At 45.3% G+C, this 23,038-nt stretch overlaps 2 protein-coding genes and 1 long non-coding RNA gene across 12 annotated transcripts; 2 read left to right on the plus strand and 1 right to left on the minus strand.

Annotated features, from left to right (window-relative positions):
* Positions 1 to 550: 550 nt before the first annotated feature.
* LOC6897785 (flocculation protein FLO11) lies at positions 551 to 1,369 on the plus strand. 3 transcript variants are annotated; one of them, XM_015182587.2, is made up of 3 exons: positions 551 to 704; positions 764 to 990; positions 1,061 to 1,223. In XM_015182587.2, exons 1-3 carry the CDS (start codon positions 605 to 607, stop codon positions 1,130 to 1,132), a joined length of 399 nt encoding a protein of 132 aa, XP_015038073.2. In that variant the 5' UTR covers positions 551 to 604; the 3' UTR covers positions 1,133 to 1,223. The 3 variants fall into 3 exon arrangements, with proteins under 3 accessions (XP_015038073.2, XP_002137890.3, XP_015038072.2); XM_002137854.3 differs by having other exon boundaries at positions 764 to 1,369; XM_015182586.2 differs by having other exon boundaries at positions 551 to 701; positions 764 to 1,369.
* A 7,153-nt stretch (positions 1,370 to 8,522) lies between these two features.
* Positions 8,523 to 16,411, minus strand: Gfat1 (Glutamine:fructose-6-phosphate aminotransferase 1). Of its 8 annotated transcripts, none has more exons than XM_015182590.2 (10): positions 16,193 to 16,411; positions 13,584 to 13,643; positions 12,773 to 12,970; positions 12,384 to 12,697; positions 12,170 to 12,311; positions 11,883 to 11,909; positions 11,607 to 11,630; positions 10,140 to 10,261; positions 9,207 to 10,046; positions 8,523 to 9,139 (listed from the first exon to the last, which is right to left on the minus strand). In XM_015182590.2, the coding sequence occupies exons 2-10, from the start codon at positions 13,588 to 13,590 to the stop codon at positions 8,765 to 8,767; spliced, it is 2,049 nt and encodes a 682-aa protein (XP_015038076.1). In that variant the 5' UTR covers positions 13,591 to 13,643; positions 16,193 to 16,411; the 3' UTR covers positions 8,523 to 8,764. The 8 variants fall into 8 exon arrangements, with proteins under 8 accessions (XP_015038076.1, XP_003736824.2, XP_003736822.2 ...); XM_003736776.3 differs by having other exon boundaries at positions 10,140 to 10,297; XM_003736774.3 differs by lacking the exon at positions 11,883 to 11,909.
* Positions 16,412 to 17,359: 948 nt separating this feature from the next.
* On the plus strand, positions 17,360 to 18,562 carry LOC117185187 (uncharacterized). The gene is made up of 2 exons (XR_004470767.1): positions 17,360 to 18,264; positions 18,319 to 18,562. It is a non-coding gene; the product is annotated as an uncharacterized lncRNA (long non-coding RNA).
* The last annotated feature ends 4,476 nt before the right edge of the window (positions 18,563 to 23,038 follow it).

Raw genomic sequence — 23,038 nt, forward strand, 5'->3', positions numbered from 1 at the left:
CCGGCTTGTTCTGATTTTCACTGTGGGATTTCGTCCGTTGGAGTTCCTTTCGAATCTAAAGATTCTTGCACGACATAGACAACTAAGTTACGAGCTGAAACAACAATTGTTGGTTGGTTTATTTGAAAAGCTTTTAATTGACTTGAAGCTATCTAAGACTAGAGACATAGAGCTCTAAACTCGAAGTTTTGGTTCGATATTTACGTTCTCTTTGTAGGTAAGGCAGAGTAGGTGTCAAATAAGCTCTAGTGCTGACAACTAAGCTTGGATGTGGATGTCAGTCAAAGCTCTCGCTCTCTACATCAGATTGTTGGCCCAACATAGTGACGATAAATTACTGAATGAGATTGCTTACCTACCACTTACCACTCGCTGACAGCGGCGGCCTCATCCAGGGGCAGGGCCAGTTGAATCATGTTTGTAAGCCACTTGGCCACTTCACAGCACAAACCTAAGCGCGCGATAATCATCAAATGACAACAGAAACAGCTGAGGCATCGGCATCGGTATCGGCATCTCCGACGAGACCGACCCCGTCCGTCGTCGTGCGGTATAAAAGAGAACGTCGTCTCGCGGGGCCAGTCACAACGTGGAAGAAGACGACATGCTTAGAACTATTTCAATTTTGGCTCTGCTTTTTTGCAGTGCAGCCACTATGGCGGATGCTAAGCCGATCTTCATCAAGGTGTTCTCGCCGAGCAGTGGTAATCCAGCCGTTAGTTCCAGGGACCCCACAAAGTAACGTTCTATTTTCTTCGCTCAGGTGCCTTCAGTTCCAGTGGCAGCTACGGAAGTACAAGTGCGGCGACGGCCTCGCCCATCAACACACAGCTGATCTCCACTCTGATATCCACCAAAATTCAGCTGCTGAACAGCGTGCTGCAGGCCAAGTCGTCGGGTAGTGGCTTCGGGTTTGGTTTCAACAAATTCGTGTCCTTTGGAAGCAGCACTACAACGACGGAGAGGCCAGTCACCCACCACACCACAGAGGTAAACACAGACTTTACTCCGGAAGACAGCTCTACTCAAACTACCCAAACCGTCTACACGACAACAACAGAAGGTGATATCGAAACGCCAAAGCCTACAGTACATCCCGGGCGCCCAGCCTCGACCAGTACGACAGAAGTGATCCCAGGGGAGAGCACCACCGCGCTGCCAGAGATCAGCTCCACGACGAGAGCGCCCTCCGGCTACTCCTATACGTCTCCGACGCCCAGCCCTGTCTCCAGCACAGTAGGCACCTATTACTTGCCCTCTTCTCTTGCCTAAATCTGAATATATGTACCTCAGCATCCGCGCTTAAATGTTAAAACTTAGTCTTAATTGTGTTCCGTCCAGAGTAAACTTTATGCCTCAATTGAGTTAATTCTGTGAATATTTTTGTGAGTAAGAGGAATTTTGTGGCACTTCTGCCGTCAGCCTTAGCTTTATTCGTCGCGGAAGTGTTTCCAAACTAGTCGCACATTGACGATAATGACAATGGGTTGCTCTGTGCGTCCGCAGTCTGCCGAGTGGTTTTCCGTCTTGCTGGTTAAAAATTAGCATAAAAACCGGTATCTGTAAGAAGAAGATGGACCCACAAAATAAATATCAACTATACCCAGCCGCGCTTATACAGATTAGTAGACAGATTCTAACGCGTGCACCAATTCTCTGGAGGTTACTGTTGCTACAAATAAAACAGTGTTTCAAGGCCATCAACCGGCAGAACCACTTCGATTCAAAACTGCAAACACGAAAGTTCTTCTTTTGTGTTCTTCTTCTGTGTTAGACAGGCTCAGACATAAATCAAGAATAACTTGGATTACCCAAGACTTAGATCTCAAGATCTGCATTCTGACTAGACGAAACAAAACTGTGTATGCCGTGCAGAGCTACTAGTGAATATCCGATCAACTGCGCTAGTCGTAGTTCAAATTAAGCAACTCATGTTCAACTCGATTGCGTTTGTTCGCGTTCTAGCTTTGGCTTTTGTTTTTCCATGGAATGTTTTCAATATTGATATTGTTAACATCGAATACCTAACGAGTTTATATATCCATTATAGGGCCGATGAACATTATTAGCAGTATTAAATGATTAAAAATATCTCTTAGCGTTAGTTGCCAAAATTAGATTTACAACTAGATTTCGTCTCATATATCACTGCCACGAATGTTGTGCTCTGGGATCTGATGACACAGCCATAAATATACAAGTTAACCTAAGGCCTAAGCCATCGAATGTTGGCCCTTGCCAAATCAGCTCTGGAAATTATGAAGCCATTAGGCGAGAGCTTCTAGACCGACTGCCAGTTGCCACGTGTCTTGTGGCAATCGAATTGAATGTCGAGTTTGGTGGCGCTGCAAGTAAACTAACAGAAATATGTACACATGTCCTTCAACAAAGCGACCTTGGGGAGCACGTGGTCAGCGATGAGGGTTGGGGGCGGGGCTTCGTTTCTTTTGCTGGAGCGATCGGTCGGCGTCTGGTTGACGCACTACGTCTCTGCCGTCTTGCCCATTAGGGCGAATTGTTTTAAGGACTTCACTTAAATGTGTTTCGATGTGAGTGCTTTATGCTCACCCAATTTACGATGGCCGTAAACCAAGTACAAATACTGAAAAGCTTCTCGCCATTCGTAAATATTTTATGGCTCAAAACTGCTCCATGCACGGGTGGTGGTAGTGCGGAATGAAAGGACACACCTCCAGTGTGTGTTGCATTAACGCTGGAATTATCTATTACAGTCTTGTAAAAACCCGAGCCTGACATTCTTTATGGACAATCTGATTTATGCTAAAATCCACTTTGTCGTAATAAATCTATTTAATGTTCCAAGCCTTCAGAGATTCAGCGAAAGTGTGTTGCTGCTGAGGAGTTATAGAGAAACGGATAACTCTTTACGCCTATAGGATGCAGGTCCTTGATTTTTATTCGCAGAATGATGTTTTCCTTAATCAAGGATTGTACGTATTTAGGATTATTTTAGCAATCAAAAAACTAAATACATCATTTAAGGAGTGGAGTTTTATTGAACGCAATTTCAAAGACTCAATGTCAATGGGGCAGAGTTATTTAATAATACAATTTTATTTAAAGCGAGGAATGTTGTAAGTCGCAGCTAGGGCCGCGACTCTACATACAATTGTATCGAGTATAAAGCCGATACTCAGCCAGTACAGACCCCTCCGCCAAAGGCCGCACACTGAAGGAAGAGAAAAGGAGATGAGTAGCGCGTTGGAGCCGTTGTCTAAAATTATAATCCGATCTGATCCAGATTGGGCTATCTGCTAGATATGGTCATTCTCTATGATTCTGCGTTGGTTTTCTCATATCTTCGTATTTTTTCTCCTATTTTCTATCTTTGTGTCCTTTGAAATACTTGTAACAGTGTGATATCACAAGAGGCTGTGTACAACATTTTTCTGCTCTACGAAAGACGTATAAACGGACAGACAGACATGGCTATATCGACTCGGCTATTGCTGCTGATCAAAATATATATACTTTATGGGGCCTGTGTGTTATACACATCCACTTCCGTCAAAAATCGAATACACCCATATTTTTCGAGTACCGGGTATAAAAAGGTGAAAATATGAAATTTTGAAGGACGTGATGCTGATAGATTCATATTTCAAAAGACAAAGGGGTGTAGGGGTTTTTATAGCCATCGTTATAGAATCCAATCCAATTTATCGAGCAAATACATATATTAAAAAGATTTTTTATAGAAATTCCTCAATGTCAAAAACCTTGTTTTTTGCGGCATGCGGGTAATGGAATTCATGGCTAGTATTGTGGCATCATGTGTCGAAAGTTATTTGTCACTCACCCCCCGCCGTGCGCCCACCCCTCGCTGTTGAGCCTCGGGCCGCGGGGACAACAAGCATCAGAAGTACATGTACATACTGGCGCAGAGGCAGCGGCCCGGCCCGGGCCCGGCGGACCCCTCCCGTCTGCAAGGATGGTGGTATGTCAAATTCGGAGGAGACATGCAGCAGCACGTGCCCACATAAATATGTTTGCATGCCGCTGCTTCCGACAGTCCTGGCTGTACGGAGACGAGTAGGTGTGCTGTGTACCCACACCCACGTACGGACATGTGTGTGTAGCAAGAGTGTGAGCAAACACAGGGGAGCAACAGCACGTTGGGCCTTCTCCTCCCCACTTGTTGAAAGTGGCTACCTACGCACATGGCGTCGCGGCACGGTTCATTAGTTCGACAAAATATTAGCGCCAACGGGGCAACGTCGCGTGTGAGCGACATTATTCTTATAAAAGTTTCTGTGGCATCGCGGGGCGTACTCGCCGTTCGCGTAGCAGTGTAGCAGTATGCAGCCATGGAACTGTTTCGAGCTGCGGCAGCCACAGCTGGCACGTGGACGCGGATGCCGTGTCTGACTGCGAGTGTCTACTTCTGTCTGCATCCGCCAGCAAACCGCCGAATACTTTAGAATGTATTTTCGTTTAGTTTTGTGCTCTTCTCCTCGTTTTTGGCCCCTTTGTTTATGCTACTCGGCACCGCTGTTTCGAATTGCGTTCGTTTCACGGCTCTGAGCGCGCAGTGGTTTCAAAATTTGCGTTGGAATTGCAAATAACCTGCTTGTGCGTTTTTGCCCACAACTCCAGCTCCCAGCCCCGTTACCAGATACGCGGTTGCCGCTGCATGGGAGCCTGAGAGCAGAACTGACGGAAACGACCGACCGACTTGAAGCGGAAAACCCCAGCCCAGTGTCAGCTGCGAGCAGACAGATGCTCCAAAGTACGAGTACATATAATGCTACTTGTATGGGTAAATATACATATGTGTGAAAGTGGAGAAGGCTGTACCTGCCCCACGCGCCATGCCACGTTCTCTTGGGCTCATATAGGGAAAAATTAAGAGATCTGAAAATAATATCATGGCCGGGGAACGCAATTATTCAACTTCGGCTATTCTAGCTCTGGGGGAGTGTCAATCATGGGAGTGGGATCCTGCAGCGAAGAGGACCAGAGGACTCCCCCGTGCATGCAGGAGTGGCAGGAGTAATTTTCGCTGCCAGGAAGTTTTCCAATCTCACTGCCTGGACGCCATTTTGTGGGTCTCTTCGTTGGCTTTCTTTCTCATGAATAAAATCATAAAATATAACAATTATCGTTTGAATTGTTTTGATTTGATTTTATAGCGCAACTTTCTATTCTCAGGTGGCACGAATAAACTTAAAAAGCCTCATGCCCAACAAGTTCATTCATGGCTCTACAAGTTTCCACAGGCCCAAACACAGTCAAGCACTGTGTCCTAGCTAGGTTAGACCTGATCCCTCGAAGACTTCCACTTCCTCTGGTTTCCAACGGACCCAAGGACACTGAGAAAGGCGCCCACACGTTGTCAGAACCATTCTGATTCCCATTGTCATTCCCATCCCCATCCCATTCCCGTTCCGGACCCGGCAGGACGAAACTTATTTTGGAAAGAACTTTGCCAACTTTTTGTTGCATATTTAAAACGGGTTTACGCGCAGCACTCATAGTCGGACGAATGAAATGAGATAACTTTGCAAATATATTCAATTATCTTTCCTCCAGAGATAATTTCAGAGTGCTGTCCGAACTTTCCGTTTGTTGCCCGTTTGTTCCCCACATCCCCGTTGGTGGCTGGGGTCTCTGGGACTCTCGAAAGCATTTGTCACAGTCCCCGAGGAACATTCACCTGCTATGGAAATGGAAACCCAACCCCCCGCCCGTTGCTGTCCAAAGTGTGGACACGTTTGGCACGACGTCCAGATCCAGGCCATCAGGCACGCATGTGAGATACGAGTATTCCCTGCGCAGAGCGCCCACGAACGTGTCGAGTATAATTTGCGCAAATTGACTCTCCACTGTTGTAATCATCGAGAAACCTCAATCGATACCGAAACCGGCTCTGAGCTTGAGCTGGATATGGAGCTGGAGATGGAGCTGGCGTTGGAGCTGGAGCACCCGACTCGACTGTTGACGTTAACTCGGGTAGTAAATTGACACTCTGGCATCTGGCGTTGACGTCTCGAAAATGCCGGGATACAAATCCCCCAGAGCCGATGAAGTATTAGCCAAGGCGTAAAGCCTCGCTCCATTTGATACCAATCAAGGGCATCAAACGGATAGACTGGCTCTCCCTCTGACTCCTGCGCCTTCTCCCCATTCAATCGAACCGCACACACAAGTCTCAATCAATTTAGGGACTCCCGCCATACGAGTATGTAGCAGAAAGTCGACAAGCGATCCGTGATTTATGGATACACGCACTATTATAAAAACGGTCATATCACAAACTAAATGGGTTTTTGGCCAGTGAGACGAGGTTTCCAACACAACAGCGAAGAGTTATCTACAGAGAGCAATACAACATTTTAAGAATATACAATTACGAAAATTGTGAAAACCCCTCAATTTGGAATATGCTGGGGGCACGGAAGCTTTAAACGAAAAAGATGAGCACACATTGAAAAGTGAGCAGGCAATGGCAATGGCAATGGCAACGGCAACGGCAATTGCCGCATAATCCGGATATGCAGTGCAGCTCCTAATGAGGCAATTGAAGAAATAAGTAGAACGTGCTGCCGACTATCGAGACTACGACGACGGTGACGGCGACGGCGACAACAACAACGTCAACGACATGGAGGGGGACTCTTCAGGCAGGGCAAGGCAATAGCCACGACTAGGACGAGATAAAAGTTTCTTATGTTATTACCTGAACGTGTTTTGATAGCAGTTCTAAAAGTTCTCTCTCTCTCGTCGGAAAATGCATAAATATGTTTCCGTTTCATTTTCACACCGGCGGACAAGCGGAAGCGGGCTTTGAGCTGCCCGAATGCAATGGCTGGGCTTGGGTCGCAACAATTTACCGGAATGTACTATAGCCACGAGTTTCTTCAAACTTTTTCTGTCCGCCATTGCTGGGCGGTAGGGATGGGATTGGCAATGCTGGACCTTTTTATACCGGTGCTGGCATTCGGTAAGTCCGCCAAACTAGAAGCAATCTGAAACCAATTACCAGATGGTTTTCCACATGGCTGGCTCGGAGGCAGGGTGCTGCAATAAATATTCGAAAATTCAAGTCAATTCAATTTCGCCCGCACACACGTTAATCCCCGACTAATGCTCTGACAGCTCAGACCTTACCAAAATCCTCGCGCACATCCATATCCTTTGACAGGCGATGAGTCAATTAACCATTCAGCCACCTTGCAAAGCCCCAAAAGGAGTGTTAGGTTCTAAAACTCTTCTGAAATATCAACAACAAAGGGTGTCTAATAATATTTGAGGGTACAGTTTAGTCTTGGCACAGTCTGCGGTTTATCTTATAGCAAAGCTAGCGAAAGCAGTTCAGTGAAAGTGCAGTGTGCCCAGCATCTGATGAAAGATAATGGATTGAAAAGCTCTTTAAGCGCATAATCTGTTAGCCTATATCCGCCTAGTTAATATTTAAACAGGAAAATTAACTTTGAACGAAACGTAGTTCAATTCTGTACAACTTTCTCTTAGCAGAGACGCCGGGAACACTTTCTTACTAACTTCTTATTAATTTCCTGACCTAGATAAATTGTAATCTATTCAAAATCACGCTTGTTTCAAATCTGGCTTCAGTTTGAACAATCTTTCAACTGCCCCTGTATTCGGATAGGAATTACCAATAATATATGAGAACGAACCCATTATCCCAGAAAAAACAATACACTTAAAGGCGTCGAGTATTCGGCTCAGTCCTCTCTGGAAATATCAACCTAAATATTTCGAGGCCCTCTGGCTCCAGACAAAATAACGCAATGCCTGCCAGGCTGCCAGGCTGCCTTACTGCCCAACCTCTCTGTTCTCGAGGATGTTCTGGCGGAGATCCAATTGTGTCTGCTGTCTGCGTCTGCTTCCAGGAGTGCGAGTGCTTAATCTAGATTATACACTCTGCGGTAGCCGAATAGGAAATAAAAGGTAAATTCCCTACCTTTCTATCCCAATTTTGAGAGAGACGTCTGCGCCGTTTACCTGGCGATGGAAATGGCAATGGCTATTGGAGTGATAAGGTCCGACTGGTGGGGGGTTCGAAGCTGAAGAGAGTTGGTACTTTATATTTTCCATTTATTCGTTAGTATTTGTTTGACCTTAGTCGGGGTTTTCGGTGCAGGGCTTGGCTGGTCTGGAAGCCATAACCGTTTAGTAGCGATACCACCGAAGTTTCGCATAAAAGAAAAGTGAGTGGAGCCGATGGAGCCAAATCGCCACGCACCCCTAACATCGTGTCCTTTCATGTACATATGGAAGCTACGAACTGTTTTTGTGTACGAGTGTGCGTAATTTTGTGGCACACATTCGTTTTTATGTCATCCAATTTAAAATTCCATTTCATTAAAGCTTCTTTCGCCGCGGTTGATGCCATTGATTAGTTTTTGAAAGCACAATAATCGCCACAATCATCTCTATCTTAACGGAGATTTTTATTCAATTTATACGACTGATCTAGCACCATTACATGCTCTAAACCAGGAATATCTTTGTTTAAAAAATAACTTGAACATCAATTAACGAAAAATTTCAATTTAATAATTGTCTGATGGTCTGTATCTCGATGAGTACAATTGTATGTGTAAAAGTGTTTGTGATGTAGTACAAATGGTGTGTGCAACGACGCGATACTCGCATGAATGTGTATGCCAATATGTGTGGAGATTATTATGGTAGGAGTCCAAATGGTCGCCTGGCAAAGGGGCGCACAAGTTGTTGAAGTATATTGGGTGATCGTGAGTGATCTCATGCATGGTTATTATTCCACCGTCACAGACTTGGCCAAGTTTCTAGGACAGTCGACGTCGCATCCCCGCAGAACGGCAATGTGATATGAGAGCAGTTGCATGGGAATGACGGTGAGGATGCCTTGGAGGCAGTCGACAGTGCGAGGAATTTCCAAGTGGCGGGAAGAAAAGGCCTTTGTCTCCTCATCGCCCTCTTCGCAGATGATCACCGGGCAGCCCTTGCGAGAGGTGACCTGCTGCAAAGCGTTCATGCACTTGACGTACACAGGATCGCGCAGCACGATCATCAGGACTGGCATGGAGTCGTCGACCAGAGCTAGGGGACCGTGCTTCAACTCTCCGGCCATGATGCCCTCACTGTGCATGTAAGTAAGTTCCTTCACTTTCTGTTAAGGGTGAAAGGGTATGGATATGATAACGAGAAAAATCGACATCCATGGGGGAGCTACTTACCAGAGCGCCCTCTAGGCAGGTAGCGAAGTTGTAGCCGCGGCCCATGATCAGCAGGGACTTGTGCTGGTAGAGATCCTTGGCCAGTTCTTGAACCTTGGAGTCGAGCTTGAGCACCTCTCGGATCTGGTCTGCGAGATTGGATAACGCTTGCAAGATCTCGAGGCGACGCTGCTGCAGCGATAGCCGATCCTCGGACATGACCAGCGCGAACATCACCAGCGAAATGAACTGCGAGGTGTAGGCCTTTGTCGAGGCCACGCCGATTTCCGGACCGGCATTGATGTGCACGCCGCAGTGTGATTCGCGACAGATGCTGCTGCCCACTGTGTTCGTGATGCCGACGATCAAAGCTCCTCGCTGCTTGCAGTACCGCAGCGCCATCAGAGTGTCAGCTGTCTCGCCGGACTGCGAGATGAAAAAGCACACATCGTCGCGGAAAATGGGCGTGTTGCGGTCCAGGAAGTCGGAGGCAAGCTCCACCATGACAGGAAGCTCGGTCAGCTCCTCAAGCAGCTGTCGGGTGGCCACTGCACTGTGGTACGATGTTCCACATCCGATCAGCATAAGGCGACGACAGCGCTTGATTTCCGGAATGTAGTCCTTAATGCCACCCAGCACAATTGCGTTGCCATCGAAGCGGACGCGACCTCGCATTGTGTTGACCACTGAGTCCGGCTGCTCGAAGATCTCCTTCTGCATGAAGTAGTCATAGTTTCCTTTCATGATCTGCTGAATCTCCATTTTCAAGGTGGTAATTTCACGTGCGTGCGGATCATCCAGGCTCTTCTTTAGACGATGGATGCTCAATGTACCGTCACGAACTGCGGCTACATCGTCGTCCTGTGAATATATTAAGTACAAGAAATACATCAGAACTTGTTCATGCAGCTCAGTTGATGCACTTTTACAATCAAAAATAGATTCATATCTTACCTCCAGATAGATGACCCGGTTGGTGTGCTCAATCACGGCTGAAGCATCCGAGGCAAAGAAATATTCCACCTCCTTCTCCTCCAGCGGCATGAACTCTGAGGTGCTGTCTGAGCGCGGCAACACTGGCAATTCACGAGTTTGTCCATGAGGACGAATATCTATTGGTTAATTTGGCATGGCGATGGCGTTGACATAGATTCGGTTGCAGTTGCAGTAACAGTTGCAGGGCGAGTGTAGTAGCATTTACGAGGACCGTACCAGGACAGTTGCGATACAGCGGTGGCGATGGCATTGATGGCGTTGCGTGTTGCGTGTTGAGTTTTGCGTTTTGCGTGTTGTGTTGCAGTTCCAGTCCACCAGCGCAATGAATGACGAGACAGGACAAGGCGATGGCGGTGGAAATGCGTGCATTGTGGCGTGTGTGTGGGAGTGTTTGTGGCATTGTGTGTTTGTGTTGGGAATGAGTTTTGCGAGAGGGGCAGTCAGCGGAGTGGGGAAACGAAAATAAATACGTGGAAATATCATCAATATCGTCATATCAAGAATTGCATTCGCATTTCGCTGCCCACAAATATCGCGCCGCCTCCCGCAAGCCCGCCACCAAGCAACCCCCATTTTTAGCTTGGATTCCATTTAGTTGCCAAGTTAAATTATTTCTAATATCATTGCGGAAATGAAACAGCATTACATTCAATAATATCGCCTATTAAATTTAGTTTCAGCATCAGTGCGATGGTATGCAGTGTAAGTCCTGAAAAGGATAACTTTCGGTACATATACATACACACAGATACATATAGAATCCATTTTAGTTGTGACTTGTATACAATACTTGTATATGTTACTTTTGCGTACTGTGCGTGCAGATAGTGATTCAGTTTTGGCTTAAATATACTTTGAAAATGAATCTGAATGATTGAACAGCCTACGTATTAAAAACACAACAAAAACTCATTCCCTTTCACTTTGCGTCGGAATTCACCTTAAGATATTAAGCTCTCGTATTCAAAGCCTTCAAGGTTAAAGAGTTTCGCTTAAATCCTTTGCCCATTCCCATTTCCCCTGCCATCGGATGGAAAACGAAATGCAGCAGACTCACAGACAGCTTATGGAATGTGCACAGACTTCAGTTTACCGACAAGACATTTCAGGACTCTCCTTGCAATTTTATAAATATAATTTGGTCGGAATTGAATTCATATTCAATATGAACAAAATATTACCAAAAAAAACAGAAAAAACAACTAAAACTATTTATTGCAAAAAAGCGCTCTTGCCGACTATTTGATCCCCTAAAAAACCCAAGAATTCATTGGAATCTGAGCCAGCATTGGGCAAATGGTAGGCAAGGGGTGGGTGGTCTAAGTCTAAGTCTAAGTCTAACCACCGGAACCCGACCAGAACCAAGCAAGCAAGTGTGCGAGTATTTCGTATTTGCGTAATCAAAGTATTTAAAATTGTATTTACCTTGGGGCTTGCCGGAGTCGGGGTCTAAACGAATGCGAGAGAACAAAACAAAGTGTTATATAATTACCGGAGTTCAGTGGAGTGGTAAGATATACAAATGGGAATGGAAGAGAGACAAGAGGAGAGGCGACGTATGAGATTGTATTAGTCATATACGAGTATTGTACGAGGAAGGCAAGCTTGGTTTTTGTTAGTTCGGTTTACAGTAGTTAACAGAGCGCCCAGTACCTGAAGATTATTGGGTTGATAAGCTTAAGGGGCAAGTCAGTGGACTACCTTGATCGGAGGTCAGCTTCTTGTCATCTACGGGTCGGCATCGGCACCACAGACAGGGCGGAAGAGTCGGATTGTGGGTGGTACCGATACACACAGAGTTCAAGAGTGTCGGCAGGAACGAGCGGCGTTGGTTATTACGAAGGAACGAGCACATTTGACACAGACAGTTATTTACATAGAGATAGAAGACAAGACAAAGGATATTGCTCATGAGGAAAGGTGTGTGCTGACAGCGACAGAGAACGGTAGGGCAGTGGCACGACAAGTCCAAGTCATAGACCAATTACCTTTGCCATATAGAATGGGAATATGATCCGTGGCCAGACGAGTCTTTGTCTTGATGGCCACCAGCAGGGGGGAGCTCCTGCGCGAGGCCACACACTCTCCGGGGAAGTGTTTGGACTTCACGGCAATGGCAAAGGCACCTTCCTGTAAGAGTGATAAAGAGTGATAAATCAAGCGCAACGGAACCCACTATCGCGACTATCTCCGCACACTTACCACTTGCAGAATAGCCTGCTCGACCAGCTCACGGAACGAGTAGGTGGGATGCGTCTTCCACAGGTGGTGCACCAGCTTGGCGAACACCTCCGTGTCGGTGTCGGACTCAAACTCGTAGCCACGCTTGGCCAGGAAGGTCTTCACGTCGTTGTAGTTGGTGATGATGCCGTTGTGGACCACGACGAATCCGTTTCCCTCGTCTGACCGGTGCGGATGCGAGTTTCGCTCACAAGGCACGCCGTGCGTGGCCCAGCGGGTGTGCGCGATTCCGATGTGGGTCATCACCGGCTCACTGTACTCGCCACCGCTGAAGTCTGAAAGCATCCAATTCGAGCCGCAGTCCAATTAGGAAACTGCTCTGACTATCCTTCATTGACTGGCATACTTACGCTCTAGAATGGCATCCTCCAGAACCTTAACCTTGCCCGTGCGTTTAACCATCACAATATTCTTGCTGTCCGGTGAATCGATGGCAACGCCTGTCGAGTCATATCCACGGTACTCCAGACGCTTCAAGCCCGTGACCAGCAGATCCAGGACCTCCAGGCGGGACTTGGGCGTCAAGTAATTAAGGTACGCGAAAATTCCTGAAGGTGGAATAAGTAGAATTTCTTTGAATAAATGCATTGCTTTGCACACTACAACCAATGCTCTACAGCATTAGTCTTTCACATAAGCCTTGCTCTATACCATGCATGCTATGTACGTACATAGGTACAATTCTTCATACATACAAGTTTGCATATGTGTATGAATAAAGAAAAGTTAAGTTGCAGCAAACACATTTGGCAAGAGCCATGCCAATCGAGCGGGGGGGACCCAGGCCCAACCAGTTGTGAGGAAATTTGCATGTAAGCCAAGAAACCAGTTTCGACTCGGACTTGGAGCCCGGGATCCAGATCGAGATCGGCATCGGCTTCGGGCCGGTCACTGTGGGCGATCACTTGAGGTATTTTTTGGGCATATTCGGAGAAAGGCCATCGACGTCCACGGACGTTGCGCAATAGGTTTCAAGTCAAGATCTGGGCTGGCACTGGCCCAGATGTAAACTTGCGTTTAAATTTTAATGATTCAAGGATGGCTGTCCAGCAGTTCGTTGTTCTGAGAAATCGAATCTCTCCAGTATACATAATGCTGAATCATGAATCAATGATCCAATTCTCATGGAATGTCTTTTCATCGCACACTTCAGTTACTTACCGCACATGATTTTTGTAACAGGTTATCTGATGAAGTTGCGGAGTACGTTCCAGAGGGTATCTGTAATAAGAAAAGACATGGTTTGATGACCGAAACAAATCAATGTACCTTTTACATACATATGTATATATGTGGATACTAATTTTTATTAATTGATGGCTGTAAATACTCCAAGTACGAAAGTGCATTCTTACGAGGGCTTATAATGATAAACGTAATAGATTTATGTATGTGAGTATGCGAATAGGTGAGATTTTCCAAACAAATGCGGATATCTGAGCATAGTTTCGAGCTCCAGGATGGGTTTGTTATCAACTGGTTGCTCTCACTTGCCATTGACTTCGCAACTCCACTGGATCTGTCTCTGTTTTAGTTTCAGTTCCAGTTTAAGTTCTCATTCCCCTCCCGGCGGCCTCCTCGCTACTCCAGCACTTGAATGAATGCTCGCTTCAGTTGCCGCAAATGGCAATTTCTTGTATTCAATATTCCAGATTCTTGAATACAGACTACACTGCCTGCTCCATTCTGGTCTGCTCTGCGGATTTTTTTCTAGCCCAATCCTTATGCGTGCCAGTGCTTCACTGGGGGAGGGGGTTGGAGGAGCAGTTGGACCGCGAGAAACCTTCTTTGGGTCCGCGTCCGTGTACTGCCACGCGGCCTCTCAAACTGCCATAGCAGCAATGGCAGCCATAGTGAAGCCTCGCCTACCAGAATGTGGTTTCAGTGTCTTTAGGAGCATTGCTAACTGTCTTAATACCATCATTATCGGAGGAGATTCAAAGCGCTTAGTTTTATATTTACAGCACATATGCGCTATAAATTTTATCAGGGTTACCCCCTGATAACCCCTGTTACCCCCCTGTCGAGCATACGTATTGTATTGTATTTACTATATCAATTGTTTTGTTGATACTGTTGCAATGGTTACACTGTACAATGCGGAAATTCACTCGAATCGTACAATTGCAGGTTGATTTCATTTGAAAGTACCTCTGAGACACTCACACACAGTACACCTGTGCGTAAACAAATCTTGCCGCTAGCTAAGATTATGAATCATTTGGCCCGATGTCGGCCTTTGTCACAAATACTAAACGCATTCTTATCGCCTTATCAGAGCAAACAGACTGCTTCCTCTCTTCCACTTCCACAGTATGCGAAAGCCAACAGTTAAGATGCTAGGCCCAAAGAAATTTTAAGAACGGAAAGTCAGCGACAAAGAAAGTCTTACCCCGCAATAAAAAGTTACAAACTCCAAAGGCAGACAACTAAAATTTACGACACTATTTGTTGTTTCCCTAAGAGCACACTTACGATTTGATAGTGATCGTAGACAGTAGATAAACACTTATATGACTCTAAGGCCAAAAAGATGGCTTTCCAAAACGGATGTATCAATCGAATTGAGGATGTATTGCCGTCCAGTACTTGCACCAAAGCGGAAACAAGAGCTCTTCAGTAGAAGTCATTTTCAACAGCACTAGAACGGACGCTACCACCCATAAGGTATAAGCGTTTATTGAATGTACCTGTATACGCCAAAAACTCGTGTTTACATAAATATTGTTTGGTTTTTGCAAACAATAGCAATGTTTCCAGGCCGTAAGTAATTTTCCATAAATGTTGTATCGAATATTGTGTACAGCTTTTCAACGCATTTAGATCGTCAGATACTTCAGCATTACGTTTGACAGACAGCGGAAACTATATCAATTTAATGGGAACCAAGAAGTCAGTTATCAGCCCATTACTTTCGCCTCAACACGGCGGGAAACTATAAATAGACTGCTGTCTATTGCTGTGTTTGTGCATCTGTGTCGATAACAAACATGAAGAGGTCGAAGCAGTACTCGCAATTAAAGGAAAATTCAAATGTAATTCACATGGAAATATGTAGCTATCGGCAACGCTCTGTCGCCGGGCCATCGCCTTGTTTTGGCCCAGGACAGGCCGCTAACTTTGCTTTGTAAACACAGCTTGGCTTGGCTTTGGCTTTGTGTTTGCATTTCGTGGTGGCTGAGCCTGAGACCATGCCCATGCACGCGCAATATATCGAGAAATAGGTCGCCGCTAGTCTGCCACTTGGGTGGGAGTTGCCTTTTGAAATCGCCTTTTTTTTGGTTATTTTTAGATTTTGATTGTTTTTCCCTTTGCTTTAGCTAACGGCAGTGGCAGACCAATCACCGCCGGCAGGTCGAACAGGTATTTTACATAAGAGGAACAAACGAATTTTGACCGCAATTTGGGTTTTCAAGCGGGTTTTTGTGTTGCCCAACACCATCTCGGCTCTGATAATGTATGTGTATTTGTTGATTTGATAGTCCTACAAGTATTTACGATAATTCAATTAGAGTTTGCAGCGCTGGCACCGGCCACAACAACAACGAAACTGGCAATGTCACAGTACTCAGAATTCCGATTGGAATGCGCTCCGCGTCGCACCGCGTCAACCACTCTGGGCAGGGAGGTACAAGCAGGTGTCGTCTTGCAACACGAATTTTTAATAGACGCCCGCACTTTCTTTGCTCTGTTCCCTTCACCTGTCGTCCAACTCCACTAGTCCCCCCGCTGTTTGGGGGCAGGGACCACATCACTTGTGTTGAACTCACATGAACAGCTTTGAGTTGGCTCTCGAGTCGAGTTGCCTGTCTTTGACTGGGCGGCGTAACTGGTTGTGGCTGTGGCAATGGTTCGGTTTGGATCGGATCGGTCGGGGTACGCTCACACAACTAGCCAACTTTGCTATCGAATTAACACTGAGCTCACTTCGGAAAGCAACGCGCTCTAAATGTGCCTCTTTTATAGGCCGCAGACAACAGACTGGCATCGGAGCTGACACTGCCACAGCCGATGGCCCGATCCACCACGATCGTTAATGTCAAAGAGTCCGAGACCGAGACCGAGCACACACTCTCTCACGAACTCACTCGGCGGTTACTGATTCTTATTTTGTGGCCGTTGCCGATGCCGTTGGAACGGGCAGAGAGCGCGACGTTGCTCTTCGGAAAAGTTTGTAATCCGAAAACTCTCCCACCATTCGGGCTATGGAGACATAACTATTCTACTGAGCTAGATATGTGGGTGGACTGAATCAAAACAAACTTCCAGCCAGATCAGATTATGTTTATCGCGCATACGCCACGTTGCGATGATAAGTATGTACCTGTGTACTCTCCACAACATTGCATCAGACGAAAAGATGTTGTTTTAGGAAGATATAATATTATCTCATTGATTTCCCTGTTCTCATCTGCATGCATAAGGGCTCCTGCTAACGGTAAGCGGGGAGATAGGGAAAATTTTTTTTGTGGAGAGTTTTGAATCTCACTTGGGAGTCGATGCTTGCCCCCCTTTTCGCGAAGTAAATGATGCCGAATTTCGGGTGGGCATGCGGTAAACTTGTTTTGGCACTCTCCAATTGAACGAAGTCAACTTTGGCATTTTGAAGGCATCCGTCTCGGGGCTGTGTCGAGTAGGCGCTGTCGAGGCACACAATTTTAATTAATAAATTCCGTGTAATCAGGGTGAAATCAATGTGCATTGTATCTAAAAGCATGTTTAAATGTTTAAAAACAACAACTACATTGGCAAATATGACAATAGCCATAAGGGCCATCCCGTCAGTAACATTGTAATATAATTAAAGTTAAAAACCAATGTCGCATTATTTATTAACTTCATATTGTTTTAATAACGACATTATTTGTATGCTTTTCAGATGATTAATCTGAACAATTAGCAATTAATTGATTTTCAATTGTTGCAGAAAACTTGGTAGGGTCACAACCTATGCCTAACCAACGGGGATGCATATGTATTGAATATTCCCTGTGAGAGCCCCGAGCACACAATGCCCTTTCAGCCAGAGTGCAGGAAAGCGGCGGTTTAACCGATTGCTTGGTTAACCACACAAAGAGGCCGAATCGACACTGATAAAGAAATGAGTAAAAATAAATGCGACCAACTACTCATACTAGTGCGAACAAAAGCGAGACTCCACCTCGTCCCGTCCCGTACCGTCCCGGACGAAATGTTGCCAAATGAAACCGGTTCGAAATGGGAAAATTATGCGCTGCCGTCGATGTGGACCCGCACCATGCATAGCCACCGGTTTTGGAGCGTCAATGGTCTCAACGGGACAGTATAAATATTTATGATTTCTTTTCTAACGCTACCGCCAAGCCCAACCAGCCGATCGGATCGGATCAGTCCGCGCCGCGAACAAGTTATTTTCGCCGATAGCACTGTATTGTTGACTTGACTTGATCTCCCAGATGGCAGCTTCGTGCGTAATTCGCTGACCTTGACTTCCATTCGAGAGGAAAAGTGATACCTCCGGTAGGGCCATTCTGGCTGAAAACCAGTCCGCCAGACCAGAGAAGGTATGGGAGGTAGCAGCGGCAAGCGGCGTAGATGCTCAAACCTTTCTCGAGAGCTTTGGGCTGTAACTGACACAATTAAAAACAAATTTCTTGGTTTTACTAGTGCTGCTATTGAATCTAATTCTGTTCAAACATAAATATTTTAACAATTGCGGAACACGTCAGCGATGTTTGTCAACTAAAAAATATCCAGCTTTTTCTACACTTGTCACAATATGTACTTGGAAATTCCGAATGCCTGATGACCAAAATAAAGGGTTAGACGCAGTCCAACAGCCTTACAGGCACAGTCGTACGCTGTAAGTTCCTACATGCCTGATTTGTTGCTGGTAATGAAAAAAGCATGTTTTAAGGGGCTCATGAGTGGTGTTGGTGGTGCTGTTGGTTGTATTGGTAACCAGAAGTCTAGACTCGACCCCGTCTGGATGGCCTTGCAGCTGGATCGGCCTCTTACCTTTTACTTGCACCCAGCTTCGTCCGCGGAAGGGGGCTGCTGTCTACTTGGATCGGCGTTCGGTTGTCGGTTGAGAAGTTTCCACTTGTACAATGCTGAATTAATTAAGCACGGAACTGCTTAGACTTTGGCAACAACTGCAATTCTTGGCGATTTCCAGTTGGCTAATCAAGGTACACATAATATTTTTTGGCTTTTTATACCCGATACTCAAAATGAGTATTGGGGCATATTAGATTTGTGGTGCAAATGGATGTGTGTAACGTCCAGAAGGCAGCGTTTCCGACCCCATAAAGTAAATATATTCTTGATCAGCATCAATAGCCGAGTCGATTGAGCCCTGTCTGTCTATCCGTCTGTCAGTCCCTATTAGCGCCTAGTGCTCAAAGACTATAAGAGCTAGAGCAACGATGTTTTGGACCCAGACTTCTGTGATATGTCACTGTTACAGGAATGTTTCAAAACATCGCACCGCCCACTTCCGCCCCCACAAAGGACGAAAATTTGTGGCATCCATGAAGATACTAGAAAACTAAAAACGCACAATCATAGAGAATGAGATTGCTGTATCTGGATCAGATCGGATCATTTTTTTAGCCAAAAGGAACAGATCAATTTGCAGTGGCTACGCAGCGTCCGACGACATGTTCAGACACGTTTTATATCTCTCCCGCATGCACACATTGTCGCTTAATGTAGCGGATATAAATGTAGAGTTGCGGTCGCAGCAGCAACTCACAACGTTCCCCCTCGTTTTAATGTTTAGTTTTCTGCTTTCAGTACTGTGGGCCACGTCAGATTCCCGTGCGAAAACAAAGAATACAAACAAAGGTGGGGATCGCTATGCAGTTGGTTGTACTGCTTATCAGAGCTCCGATAAGAGAGAAAACATTCAGAGAAACTCGTTTTCGCAACCAAAAATGTAAGAGATAGTGTCCGATACAGATAGTTTCATTGATTGAATTGAATATAGACAGGATTCTAATACACGTATGGTACGTGGAACCTACAAAGTTCCGATCTAGAAAACATATTGTCCACGGAATTTACATTTCAAATTGGAGCATAATGAGAAACAGAAACCACAAACATAATTAATTTCAAATTTACATAATTGAGAACAAAGTTATTTGCTGAAGAGTCTGTAGAGCGTTCCAAACGACTAAATAACAATCCTTTAAGAACGATATAAAGCTCATATTTGAATGGAGATGCCAGCTGATTCACGTAACCTAAACAGAGAGAAACACAAATATATTAACTAAATATTCGGGTTTTAAATAAAAACATAGTGAAATTTAAGAGAATTTACTTTGATATAAATATTAATCTCATCAATATTATATAATAAATAATACAAAATGAAAATATACAAAAATATTAATATTTAATCTAAATATAAAAGACCTTAAAATAAATATATTCAATTATGTATTCAAAAATGTATTTTACTAAAATATTTAATTCAGGTATGAAAGATATCAATTGTCTTAAAAAAATGTCGAAATTGGAGCAAAACACTTCCATTTTAATAATTGCACCCTCGGGGCAAATATATTGGGATACATATTTATATATTATACATACATATGTGAGTATAACTATTCAGGGCCTAAGGGCTTTTTCTTCGGGTTCAGTGCAGCATAATGACAATATAGACACTACTAAATAATAAACCAGGGGTATAAGTAATTAGATTTCAAAAAAGATTCAGTATTAATTATAATTTGTGCATTTAAAACTATAAATAACATGAAAAGAGTGGTATGCGATTTAAGTAATGTAAGAATTGTACCATGTATTTTCGAGAATTCTGTGCCATTATTAATTTTCAGACTTTCCGTACTACAGTGTTTAATCTGGCGACACAATTTTATCACTGTACAAATAGATAAATCTCGATGAGACATTATACTGGGTGATAAATAGATTTGATGAATATTCCCCCTGCGGTCCTATATCCATATCCCGATATTCTGCAACATTCTTGGTTTGAAATGCGCAACTGTCAATCACACGCGTGACAGCGATTTCAGAGGGAACTTTGCAAATTAAAATTAAATATTCATAAATCAAGGAGAACCGACAAAAAAAGTAAGCACTTTTAGCCACTATAAACGCACGGTCCCTCATCAGGATATCGGGATAAGGGCATCGGAGAGCCACCACCATTTTTCAGTGGCGGCGGCGGGGGAGGTGCTGGCAGCAAATGGCACCACAGCCCAGAGTCCAGGAGTCCCAGATTCCCGTCTAGACGCATTTGCCAAATAAAGTTCTACTGCGGCGGGCAATAAAAAACAAATCCGAGTCCTACTGTGAGCGGTATGGGTCTCTTTAATGTTGTACGGGTCGGCAAACTTTGAGCTTTGCACAGAAATCACAAACAAAAAGTTTCCCCCAACGAACTGTTTGCCTTGGCCAATGCGCAATGAACCCAGAGGAGAGTGAGGTTGCAGTCATAACAGCCACAACTGCTGCAGAAGCCCAACCCCTCCGCAATTCCCTAGGCCAGCGTATTGTTTTCTTTAAATTGTGTAGAAGGCTTAGGTTTACAAGCCCATGGTAAGTGCTTGTAGGTAGTGAAACAAAATTAAGAGGCTTTCCAATCGGCTCGTAAATGCTTGCATTTGGCTTCATACTATCAGTGCAACGAAAAAAAGAGAGAAGACTTTCAGGCTCCACCGATCCGATTCATTTATAACATATGCCGATGCAAGTTCCTGCCAACATCCTTGCAGATGTCGTGTGTCACCGTCAGGACTGGTAGCGGGCATGCCTTGCCATACCATGCTGTACTCGCAGTTCGTGTGAGCGCGTTTCTTTCTGTATTTATGCGAAATTTAAAAATAATACCAGTAAAACAACAGCTAACAGAACTAACGGCGCATTCACTGCAGCGATTAATTAAATTTATGCACTGCCATCGCAGTCTAGCTGAAAAGTAGAAGGCAGCAGCGAGGCGGACGCCAGCGGAAGCGCCCACAGCACGACTAGTCGCTGAGAGTCGCTGGGACGGCCATCGGTGCTGATCCGGGATGCGGATGCGGCAAGCTGTGTCCTGCTCAAGCGAACACACTGCCCGGCGGCAACAAAAGCGGAGCAGCCCGGGACGACAGCAGGAAAAACAAAGCACCGACACCGAGTAAAATATTAAGGATGGAAATATTTCATATAATTCGTTTGCCCGCCTCGAATATTCTGTCCCTGCTCGGGCCTGGTCCTGGGCCTGGGCCTGGGCTCGGCTTTGGGTCGCGATCTCCTCTCGGACCTCGCAGCGGCGGTACGGGTTCTGTGCGACTTGTGTGTCGTAGGTGGTACTCGATGCTCGACTGGTTTGCCTTCGCCTTCGCCGGAGACCCAAACCAAGACGCAACCGGGCTGCTTGTGGCGGCACCAATTATGGCAGTAAAATTTATTATTTTTTATTGTTGCTGTAAAGAAAATCGGGTGTTTATAGTGTGCGAGTGTGCGTGGCTTGCCTCCCAGTAGCAGCGTGGCTATACGTCTCTGTGGCTGTGGCTGTGTGGCAATCCCGGTGCCGTTCATTCCTGTAGGTCTGCTTTTGCTGCCTTATTTTCAGTGTTTTTAGTGCTTGGGTCAGTTGTTTTCGGTGTCACTTAGTTTATAAACTATTTATGCCTTCCACTGCAGTAAATTCCCATTTTGGCATTTGTGCTTTTGTTTTTTTATGGGCATGGCCCATGTGTGTGCAGCTCTTTGTATTTGTGTACGAGGGTGAAACAATAAAGTGAAATCTGGCAGCTTCGAAGGAATATACACGTACATATGTATGTATTAGGTATACACAGCCACAGCCACAGCCCCAGCCCTTATATCTACGAGGATGGCCAAATATTAGTTGTGGCAAAAATAATTGAAAGTTCTTTCGAGCGCAGGTAGGGGAGGGAGAGGACTAGGACGCCGCACCTACCGTCCAAGGTCCACCTCGGTAGCTTCTCGAAGACGAGGACAGCTTCAGCTGGAGTTCTTGTTCTGGTTAAAGCTGTCTCCTCCACAAGAAGCAGCCCAACTTTTGATTTATTTCAGTTCTGTGCGCTCGACAATTTGCACTCGCAAATTTCCGTTGCAGGTTTTACGGGCATCCGGGCGCGATGCAGAATGAAATTAAAAACTAATTTCGAATTTTGTCTAGAAATTGGATTGCTGGGTAAACAAAATGTTGCGCCTAGCAGCGACGAGCAAATGAATATGTTAATGCGAATTAAAATGCCGAGTAAGAGCAGCACGCCCCAAAGCAGCCCGGAACCGTCCGACCACGTCCAGACCAGACCAGAATCAGTATCCAGCAGTGCGGTTGCAAATTTAAAAGCTCTTTAATGCTGCGTACACAGCCACTGGCAGCGCCATTTCCGACGGAATATATTATTATTCGCGTCCCGAAAGTATGCAACAACGTTCGGCTCCGATCCGGTCGCCAGGCGCTGCATAACAGGCGGCGAAGCCTGTTCAATTCCACTTCATTGTCCCCAATATCGCCTGCGTTAACCGTTTACTTTGGCATTCGCCATTTCGCACTCTTTCGCTCTTCTTGAGCACTCTCCGAAACATCCAGGGCTGCATCTACTGCATTTCCGCCTTCTCCTTATAATATTCTGCCT

Source organism: Drosophila pseudoobscura, chromosome 2, assembly GCF_009870125.1.
Source record: "Drosophila pseudoobscura strain MV-25-SWS-2005 chromosome 2, UCI_Dpse_MV25, whole genome shotgun sequence".
NCBI lineage: Eukaryota > Metazoa > Arthropoda > Insecta > Diptera > Drosophilidae > Drosophila > Drosophila pseudoobscura.

Bases quoted from the DNA above. Each gene is read 5' to 3' on its own strand.
- LOC6897785 (XM_002137854.3), top strand. From the start codon at position 605: ATGCTTAGAACTATTTCAATTTTGGCTCTGCTTTTTTGCAGTGCAGCC. The intron at 705-763 runs GTAATCCAGCCG...TTCTTCGCTCAG, and splicing joins GGTGTTCTCGCCGAGCAGTG to GTGCCTTCAGTTCCAGTGGC.
- Gfat1 (XM_003736776.3), bottom strand. The intron at 10,047-10,139 runs GTAAGATATGAA...ATATATTCACAG, and splicing joins ACCGGGTCATCTATCTGGAG to GACGACGATGTAGCCGCAGT. The intron at 9,140-9,206 runs GTAAGTAGCTCC...CACCCTTAACAG, and splicing joins CCTGCCTAGAGGGCGCTCTG to AAAGTGAAGGAACTTACTTA.